Raw genomic sequence first — 10,797 nt, 5'->3', positions numbered from 1 at the left:
TGATGATCAGTCAGTTACATCTGTACATTAAAGGAAACTGCTCACTTGTGTTGTGGTTGTAGCTGACTGCAGAGACAAATCGTCATCAATCTTCTCCTTTGGTTTTTCACCAGGTGGACACACAACGAGATGTCTTTCAGGACACTTCGGTGTCTGCAATGTCAAACATAACTGATATTACACAAAATAATGGTGCTGTCTGTATTATGATGACAGCAAATTTATATCAATCCAAGTACCGGTTCAGGACCATAACACACAACTGGCTGGCCAAGATCAGGCTGCACAACCATAGGAGGACAGACAACAGGTTCAGGTTTCTACAACACAAACATGAGAATGGAACATTATTAATACTGTCTGTAAGATCCTGCAAGAGTTTTTAAAAACTCTCCTTTTACAACAACAACAAACAGTTTGTAGCAACATTATTTAAATATATTACAATAACTTTTTTCTTCCTATTTTTTTAGTTTTAGGGAAATTTTAATCTCTTTCTGCGCACACACACACACACACAATTTACCTTATTTTTGCATACTTGCACTGTTCATCATAAATTTCCCTGTTGTGGGACTATTAAAGGATTATCTTATCTTATCTTATCTTAATTTGTCTTTATTTTATCATTTGATTGGTCATTGGTTCCTCCTGTTTCAGCTCTTCTTCCAGAATCAGCTGTGCTGTTTATCTCTTAGATGTTTGGATTGCATCTTAATTTCATGTTCTAAAATATTGTCTGCATCACCGGGCCAGACACAACTGGAATGTAACAAAGCTTTTCATGAAAATGATGTGTTACAGGTGCCTCCACATGCCAAGGAACAGGATGCTCAGAATTAGTCGATGTAGCCTCACCAAACAGAGTAGACAATTCATAATGAAGCATTTAATGGCTTTATGGCTTGCAAAACGTGAACAAAACTGATCTGATGCTGCTCTAACTTTTCCTTGGGTAGAGTTTTATTTTTATTTAACATTAATGTTATGTCACGGACAGCTGAGTCCACTGTTATCAAAGAGATATGAAACGAGTTGGACTCAGCTAATGCATGCTCCAGATCTAGAGCTACAAATCAGTTTCTGCTGCAGTGGACAGACTTGATGGAGAGCAGTTATAAAATGATGGAAATCAATCTGTAAATGGAGATGTTGCATCCATAAGTCGTTTTGAATCGAATCGGTGGGGTCCACCATTATTGTCGCTGATGCTTACAGAACTCCATGTAATTACGTGAAATAAAGGTTGTTCACGAGTCATGAATCTTGAGTCCAAGTCAAGTCTCAAGTCTTTGAGGTCAAGTTGCAAGTCAAGTCTGAAGTCATGTTTATGCAACTGAAGTGCGACTCGAGTCCAACTCTCAAATTAGAGTCCCCGTGTCTAATTACAGCAATGCATTCTGTTAGTAGACTATGTAATGCCGCGTTCACACCGGGCGTGACACGAGCGGCAGCAGCGTCAGGTTGCCATGTAATCCCTATGGAAGGACGTGTAGTGGTGCCAAGCCATGCAGCGCGACGCGATGGACGCGAATGAAGCGATGCGAGTGAAGCAATTTTGAGCGATTGGTGCGTTTGTGGCGAGATGTTGCATCGTGTCACGTCGCGTTGCCCTCCTCCCCAAGTTGTTTCTTGTTTCTAAACAAGTATGACAGAGTTTTTGGAGCGAGCAGAAGCCCCGCAGCAGGGGGAGCGGAGGTTTTTTTTTTTCACGTGCACGCACGAGCGAATCATCCATGAAGATTATTTTATTCATTAATACACAGATGTATATAATAAAGCAAATGGTGACTGGTTTCTAAACACAATTATGACAGAGTTTTTTGGGGAAGAGCGAGGAGCAGCCAAACAGCAAGCAGCAGAGTTTTTTTTTTTAATTGTTTACATGTGCGCGCGTGAACAGGACAGGAGGTCCTTAAACTGGGTCCCGCAGAGGCGGAAGGACCGCTAAAAGCGGCTCTCATCCAGACACAGCTCCTGCAGCAAATAATGATACTCCCTGAATTGGGAACATCTCATGATGTTTGTCAGCTTTCTACAAGAACTCGCCCCGGTGATCAAGGCCCATCGCGTTAATTTGACTGACAACCGGAGCCGGCGAGCGGAATGGAAGCTCCTCCTATTTCGCCCGGTATGGCGGAGCCGTTGCCCCACCCTGGAGAGAGGCCTGGGGTTGGGGCTCACACGCGAGTGCCTGGTGGTCGGGCCTTAGCCCACGGGGCCCAGCCAGGCTCAGCCCGAAAGAGCGACGTGGGCCCGCCCTCCTGTGGGTTCACCACCTGCAGAGGGGGCCATGGGGGTTGGGTGCAGAGAGGATTGGGTGGCAGCCGAGGGCAGGTGGCCCGCACTCACAGCCCCTGGCTGTTGTGACATGAAATGTCATGTCGCTGGGGGGGAAGGAGCCTGAGCTTGTACGGGAGGTTGAGAGATACCGACTTGAGATAGTCGGGCTCACCTCCATGCACAGCTTGGGCTCTGGTACCCAACTCCTGGAGAGGGGCTGGACGCTCCACTTTTCTGGCGTTGCCCACGGGGAGAGGCGGAGAGCTTGGGTAGCATTGCTTATTGCTCCCCAGCTTAGTCGCCATGTGTTGGAGTTCACGCCAGTGAATGAGAGGGTCGCGTCCCTATGCCTTCGGGTCGGGAACAGGTCTCTCACTGTTGTCTCGACCTACGGGCCGAGCGGCAGTGCAGAGTACCCGACCTTCTTGGAGTACTAGATAGTGCTCTGACTGGGGACTCCATTGTTCTCCTGGGGGATTTCAACGCCCACGTGGGCGGTGACAGTGAGACCTGAAGGGGGGTGATCGGGAAGCGCGGCCTCCTCGATCTGAACCCGAGTGGTGTTCAGATGTTGGACTTATGTGCTAGTCACAGTTTGTCCATCACAAACACCGTGTTCAAGCACAAGGGTGTCCATAAGCGCACGTGGCACCAGGACACCTTGAGCTGGAGGTCAATGATCGACTTTGTGGTCGTATCATCTGACCTTCAGCCACGTGTCTTGGACACTCGGGTGAAGAGAGGGGCTGAGCTGTCGACCGATCACCACCTGGTGGTGAGTTGGATCCGCTGGGAGAGGAGGAAGCCGGTCAGACCTGGCAGGCCTAAACGTATCGTGAGGGTCTGCTGGGAATGACTGGCGGAACCCTGCGTCAGCGAGGTCTTCAACTCCCACCTCCGGGAGAGCTTTTCCCAGATCCCGGGGGAGGTTGGAGACATGGGGTCCGAGTGGACCATGTTCTCCACCTCCACTGTCGATGCGGCCGCTCATAGCTGTGGTCACAAGGTCTCTGGTGCCTGTCGCGGCGGCAATCCCCGAACCCGGTGGTGGACGCCAGATGTAAGGAATGCTGTCAAGCTGAAGAAGGAGTCCTACTCGTCTTTGTTGGCAGGTGGGACTCCGGAGGCAGCTGACAGGTACCGGCAGGCCAAGCGTGCTGCAGCCAGTGCGGTCGCAGAGGCAGAAACTCGGGTCTGGGAGAAATTTGGGGAGGCCATGGAGGAGGACTATCGGTCGGCCTCGAAGAAATTCTGGCAAACCGTCCGACGCCTCAGGAGGCGGAAGCAGCTCTCCACCGGCACCGTCTATGGTGTGGGTGGGGAGCTGTTTACTCTGACTGGGGATGTTGTCGGGCAGGGAAGGAATACTTTGAGGATCTCCTCAATCCCATCGTCACGTCTTCCAAAGAGGAAGCAGAGACTGGGGACTCAGAGGCAGACTCATCCATCACCCAGGCCAAAGTCACTGAGGTGGTTAGAAAGGTCCTCAGTAGCAAGGCTCCTGGGGTGTATGAAATCCATCCTGAGTACCTTAAGTCTCTGGATGTTGTGGGACTGTCTTGGTTGACACGCCTCTGCAACATCGCGTGTCGGTCGAGGACAGTGCCTCTGGATTGGCAGATCAGGGTTGTGGTCCCTCTGTTTAAGAAGGGGGACCGGAGGGTGTGTTCCAACTACCGGGGGATCACACTCCTCAGCCTCCCCGGTAAGGTCTATTCCAGAGTATTGGAGAGGAGAATTTGACCGATAGTCGAACCTTGGATTCAGGAGGAGCAGTGTGGTTTTCATCCTGGTCGCGGCACACTGGACCAGCTCTACATACTCCATCGGGTGCTCGAGGGTTCATGGGAGTTCACCCAACCAGTCCACATGTGCTTTGTGGATCTGGAGAAGGCGTTCGACCATGTCCCTCGGGGCACCCTGTGGGGGGTGCTCCAGGAGTACGGGGTCCAGGGTCCTTTGCTAAGGGCTATCCCGTCCCTGTACGACCACAGCAGGAGCTTGGTTCGCATTGCCGGTAGTAAGTCAAACCTGTTTCCAGTGCACGTTGGCCTCCGCCAGGGCTGCCCTTTGTCACCGGTTCTGTTCATTATCTTTATGGACAGAATTTCTAGGCTCAGCCAGGGTGTAGAGGGGGTCTGGTTTGGGAACCACAGAATCTCATCTCTGCTGTTTGCGGACGATGTGGTTCTGTTGGCTTCGTCAAATCAGGACCTTCGGCGTGCACTGGGGTGGTTTGCAGCCTAGTGCGAAGCGACCTGGAAGAAAATCAGCACCTCCAAATCTGAGGCCATGGTTCTCGACTGGAAAAAGGTGCTTTGCCCTGTTCAGGTCGGTGGAGTGTCCTTGCTTCAAGTGGAGGAGTTTAAGTGTCTCAGGATCTTGTTCACGAGTGAGGGACGGATGGAGCGTGAGATCGACAGATGGATCGGTGCGGCATCTGCAGTGATGCGGTCGCTATATCGGACCGTTGTGGTGAAGAGAGAGCTGAGTAGAGGGGCAAAGCTCTCGATTTACCGATCGATCTACGTTCCAACCCTCACCTATGGTTATGAGATTTTGCTCATGACCGAAAGAACAAGATCGCAAGTACAAGCGGCCGAGATGAGTTTCCTCCTCAGGGTGGCTGGGCGCTCTCTTAGAGATAGGGTGAGTAGCTCGGTCACTCGGGAGGAGCTCGGAGTCGAGCCGCTGCTCCTCCACGTTGAAAGGAGCCAGCTGAGGTGGCTCGGGCATCTTTTCCGGATGCCCCCTGGACGCCTCGCTGGAGAGCTGTTCCAGGCACGTCCCATTGGGAGGAGGCCCCGAGGAAGACCCAGGACACGCTGGAGGGTCTACGTCTCTCGACTGGCTTGGGAATGCCTCGGGGTCCCCCGGAGATGCTGGGGGAGATGTGTGCTGCCCCCGCGACTCGACTCCGGATAAAGCGGAAGAAGATTAATGGATGGATGGATGGATTGATTTCAGGAGAAAAAAAAAATTATTATTATTTTGTCCAATTAAGGTGGCTGTTGATTGGTCGGTGAGCTTTGAGCATAAAAGGAGATGTTAACCTGTGCCATGGTTGTATGTGTTGTTGTAGTCTGTGATAAAAACAAAGTACCGGTGCACAAGGAGCTGAGGACATCTCAAAGCCCGCAGACAAAAAGTCCAGAGCCTCACCAGTATCCATAGTGGGCTGCAGGATGAGGCAAGGAGAGAGAGAAATAAAGATATTTCAGCATCATGCAGGTGTTTACGTTTTTATTTTGACCTTTAATGCTGGACTCACCTCAGGTTTTGGAGCAGGCTGGTCTTTGAGTTCTTCCTTTGTAAACCTGTATTCTGGAGGAAGTGTGTCCTCCCGCTCTCCTACCCTCACACCCTTCTCCTTCTCATGTGTTTTCTCCTGAAAATAAGAAAAAAGATGAGGAAACAAGAGACCACCAACAATCTTTATTTATTTGAGAAATGCTTTGTTTAATCATCTGTTATTTCTCTGATTGACTTTTATTGTGGACACAGTGAGAGATGGTTAACATTTCTCACTTAATGCATGATTATCATTTTCTTCAGTTGCATGTGAAGCTGATTGTTTTAATTGTTTTAATTTACCTTGAAACATTTAGCCTGAAAGATAACTTTCAATGTTCAAAAGACAACATATTTATTTTCTGTTCCTTAATTCATTCGTGAATAATTCAGAATGTGCTGTGAGACTTTCCTCTTTAAATATTATTTTTATTCTCCCTCCAACTGCTTCGTTTTTTCTTTGCTTACAGTGGTCATAATACGCCACTACATTAATACTGCACCACTGCAAGTGATATGTGCAGGCAGAGTGCAAGTGCATTATGAAACACTTATGTCAGGGTCATCTGACTGTTGTGCTCAGTGTGCCATGTTAGACCATGCTGGACTTTAGATCTAGTTTTTACGGGCCTAACAGCAGTTTTTGATGATTGAAGACATGAACACAACAACTCTACAGCCATCCACAACTTATTTTTACACCAACACACTCACAGGAGAGCAAGTGGCAATGCTATTTAGAGAACTCAGACACTGAGCATGAAAATCACAACTGTGTGAGGTGGAAATCAACAATGACACTTGCTCTGGACATGGGGCTGCTTTGTGTGGAGTGTATGACAAATCCAAAAGTGTCAGAACAGGACATAATAGTGGACTATTTGAGTTCCTACCGAGACGATATCCTCAGGTTTCAGTTTGGGAGGTTGTTGTTTTGGTTCTGCAGCTGCCAGAGTGTCACCAAGAGCACTGAGAGCATCTAAAGACATGTCATCACCCTGAGGACAGAACAGAGACAGAGGAATGATGTGAACCAATGTTCTGTCAGGTCATCCTGACATATCCTCCTAAGAGAATATTTAGAGCAAATTCCTGTAAATGGTGATACAAGCATCAAATTCGACACAAATGCTCCTTAGATCGTTTTTTTTTTTTAAGGTTTTAAAAGGAATAGTTTGGCCCATGTGTCATGCTTAGTTATCATGTTACAGGGTAACATATGTCACATGTCATAGAAGCCAATGGACATTGACCTTTTTGACCTTTACTTTGGATGCCAAGCATTCAACACAGTCAGAACTATTCCATTTAGTAATCCTATTAGCTCAACCAACATTATGCATCACTTTTTACCAAAATTGAAGGAACTTTAACTTTTGACCACTGTACAAACTGAAACTGACCCATTTTTGCTGTTTTTACCCCATAACATTCAGTCATAGATAGTCCAAACTATACCTTTTTGGAATTGTTCTGATCAAACAAATAGTGTAGTGTAGTTTTCAATTTGAGTGGAGCATTTTTAATTTTGACCCCTGTGTAATTCTTCAATTGACCCCTACCTGGCCGCCTATTGAAAATTCAAAAGGCTAGTCGTTTTTTTCAAAAGAGGAGTATTTGTGCTGGCTTTGGTGCTTGTATCCCCATTTGCAGGATTGTTTCAGTTATCTGCTACACTAAAGGGGGAAATGAATTAATTAATTTAGAAGAAAGGCCAGACAACAGGTTCAGGTTTCTGCAACACAAACATCAGAACGGAAAATTATGAATATTGTCGGTAAGATGTCATTAGAACCATCAAACTGTACAGTTATCCAACCTATAGTATCCTTCAGTAGGAACAACAAACCTTAGATTGTACCTAAATGATTTAACCCTTTTATAAACCAAGTAGATATGAGTTAGCATTCATGAAATGATTACCATTTATTTATTGCAAGTTAGTGAATATTAATAAATTTAATCACAATTTTAATCCAAATAAAGACAGGCCGTACTGTTAGAACACAAGACTTATCGCTTTAATTATTTTCATAATTTGAATGAGTAACTGTGTCTTCTGGAGATATTCCCTACATCTCGCTTATCCTGATGTGAGCAGAAATGGTGAACAGACTGGATTTCTGTATCATTTCCTATTATAGTGTGTTTTATTTACTGTATGTTAATATGTCTTAAACTGTAAGACACTTTGAATATTTGCTCTGAAAGCATTTAATCAATAAATTTATCACTTGCACTAATTCTAACAGGTGCCTCCCACAACGGTGCAGTCATGGTTGCGCGCGTTTCATAAAAAGATGCCATTTTATGTCTAAGATTTAATCATGTGTACACTCACTAAACCTGCTCTAGAGCATGTACAGTAGTGTTCAGAATAATAGTAGTGCTATGTAACTAAAAAGATTAATCCAGGTTTTGAGTATATTTCTTATTGTTACATGGGAAACAAGGTACCAGTAGATTCAGTAGATTCTCACAAATCCAACAAGACCAAGCATTCATGATATGCACACTCTTAAGGCTATGAAATTGGGCTATTAGCAAAAAAAAGTAGAAAAGGGGGTGTTCACAATAATAGTAGCATCTACTGTTGATGCTACAAATGCAAACGTATTATGTTCAAACTGCTTTTTTTAACAATCCTGTGAATCACTAAACTAGTATTTAGTTGCATAACCACAGTTTTTCATGATTTCTTCACATCTGCGAGGCATTAATTTTATTGGTTTATTGGTATAACTCACAAACTCGCAGCATAAAGCAGATAACCCGTAAGTTGGAGAGGAAATGGCGTCTCACTAATTTAGAAGATCTTCACTTAGCCTGGAAAAAGAGTCTGTTGCTCTATAAAAAAGCCCTCCGTAAAGCTAGGACATCTTACTACTCATCACTAATTGAAGAAAATAAGAACAACCCCAGGTTTCTTTTCAGCACTGTAGCCAGGCTGACAAAGAGTCAGAGCTCTATTGAGCCGAGTATTCCTTTAACTAGTAATGACTTCATGACTTTCTTTGCTAATAAAATTTTAACTATTAGAGAAAAAATTACTCATAACCATCCCAAAGACATATCGTTATCTTTGGCTGCTTTCAGTAATGCTGGTATTTGGTTAGACTCTTTCTCTCCGATTGTTCTGTCTGAGTTATTTTCATTAGTCACTTCCTCCAAACAATTAAAATGTCTATTAGACACCATTCCTACCAGGCTGCTCAAGGAAGCCCTACCATTAATTAATGCTTCAATCTTAAATATGATCAATCTATCTTTATTAGTTGGCTATGTACCACAGGCTTTTAAGGTGGCAGTAATTAAACCATTACTTAAAAAGCCATCACTTGACCCAGCTATCGTAGCTAATTATAGGCCAATCTCCAACCTTCCTTTTCTCTCAAAAATTCTTGAAAGGGTAGTTGTAAAACAGCTACCTGATCATCTACAGAGGAATGGTCTATTTGAAGCGTTTCAGTCAGGTTTCAGAATTCATCATAGTACAGAAACAGCATTAGTGAAGATTACAAATGATCTTCTTATGGCCTCAGACAGTGGACTCATCTCTGTGCTTGTCCTGTTAGACCTCAGTGCTGCTTTTGATACTGTTGACCATAAAATTTTATTACAGAGATTAGAGCATGCCATAGGTATTAAAGGCACTGCGCTGCGGTGGTTTGAATCATATTTATCTAATAGATTACAATTTGTTCATGTTAATGGGGAGTCTTCTTCACAGACTAAGGTTAATTATGGAGTTCCACAAGGTTCTGTGCTAGGACCAATTTTATTCACTTTATACATGCTTCCCTTAGGCAGTATTATTAGAAAGCATTGCTTAAATTTTCATTGTTACACAGATGATACCCAGCTTTATCTATCCATGAAGCCAGAGGACACACGCCAATTAGTTAAACTGCAGGAATGTCTTACAGACAAAGACATGGATGACCTCTAATTTCCTGCTTTTAAATTCAGATAAAACTGAAGTTATTGTACTTGGCCCCACAAATCTTAGAAAAGCTTCCCTGAAAAGCCTTCAGTTAATTCAAAATGCTGCAGCTAGAGTACTGATGGGGACTAGAAGGAGAGAGCATATTTCACCCATATTGGCCTCTCTTCATTGGCTTCCTGTTAATTCTAGAATAGAATTTAAAATTCTTCTTCTTACTTATAAGGTTTTGAATAATCAGGTCCCATCTTATCTTAGGGACCTCTTAGTACCATATCACCCCAATAGAGCGCTTCGCTCTCAGACTGCAGGCTTACTTGTAGTTCCTAGGGTTTTTAAGATTAGAATGGGAGGCAGAGCCTTCAGCTTTCAGGCTCCTCTCCTGTGGAACCAGCTCCCAATTCGGATCAAGGAGACAGACACCCTCTCTACTTTTAAGATTAGGCTTAAAACTTTCCTTTTTGCTAAAGCTTATAGTTAGGGCTGGATCAGGTGACCCTGAACCATCCCTTAATTATGCTGCTATGGACTTAGACTGCTGGGGGGTTCCCATGATGCACTGAGTGTTTTTCTCTTTTTGCTCTGTATGCACCACTCTGCATTTAATCATTAATGATTGATCTCTGCTGTCTTCCACAGCATGTCTTTTTCCTGATTCTCTCCCCTCAGCCCCAACCAGTCCCAGCAGAAGACTGCCCCTCCCTGAGCCTGGTTCTGCTGGAGGTTTCTTCCTGTTAAAAGGGAGTTTTTCCTTCCCACTGTCGCCAAGTGCTTGCTCATAGGGGGTCGTTTTGACCGCTGGGGTTTTTCTGTAATTATTCTATGGCTTTTGCCTTGCAATATAAAGCGCCTTGGGGCAACTGTTGTTGTGATTTGGCGCTATATAAATAAAAATTGAAAGTGAATTGATTGGTTTGGAACCAAGATTTTGCCTCTTTACTAGTGTGCTTGGGGTCATTGTCATTGGGGGCATGTCCTCTTCAGCATAAGGCAACATGACCTCTTCAAGTATTCTGACATATCCAAACTGATCCATGATACCTGGTATGCGATATATAGGCCCAACACCATAGTAGGAGAAACATGCCCATATCATGATGCTTGCACCACCATGCTTCACTGTCTTCACTAGGGATGGGTATCGAGAACCGGTTCCTTTCAGGTATCGTTAAGAAATGATTCGATCCACCGACATCAATAAGCTTTGTGCTTAACGATTCTTTATCGGTCCTTCAGAGTGGCCGTTGTTTTGGCGGGTGTTTGTCAGGAAAATGATCATT

The 10,797-nt window shown here is 44.9% G+C and overlaps 1 protein-coding gene across 4 annotated transcripts in view; it reads right to left on the bottom strand.

The window, feature by feature from the left end:
- The window catches only part of cast (calpastatin), a 67,245-nt gene that overhangs the window by 43,242 nt on the left and 13,206 nt on the right, over positions 1–10,797 (bottom strand). For all 4 annotated transcript variants that reach the window (XM_034167122.1, XM_034167124.1, XM_034167126.1 and 1 more), the window contains exons 5-9: positions 6,468–6,572; positions 5,555–5,671; positions 5,387–5,461; positions 240–320; positions 46–153 (exon numbers count right to left, since the gene is read on the bottom strand). In XM_034167122.1, the coding sequence (XP_034023013.1) occupies positions 46–153; positions 240–320; positions 5,387–5,461; positions 5,555–5,671; positions 6,468–6,572 (486 nt within the window). The remainder of the gene's footprint in view (positions 1–45; positions 154–239; positions 321–5,386; positions 5,462–5,554; positions 5,672–6,467; positions 6,573–10,797) is intronic.

The sequence above is a fragment of the Thalassophryne amazonica genome, chromosome 3 (genome assembly GCF_902500255.1).
Source record: "Thalassophryne amazonica chromosome 3, fThaAma1.1, whole genome shotgun sequence".
In the NCBI taxonomy this organism is placed as follows: Eukaryota; Metazoa; Chordata; class Actinopteri; order Batrachoidiformes; family Batrachoididae; genus Thalassophryne; species Thalassophryne amazonica.
Note: the sequence above shows the minus strand (reverse complement) of the source record. Positions and strands in the feature narration are given on the sequence as shown.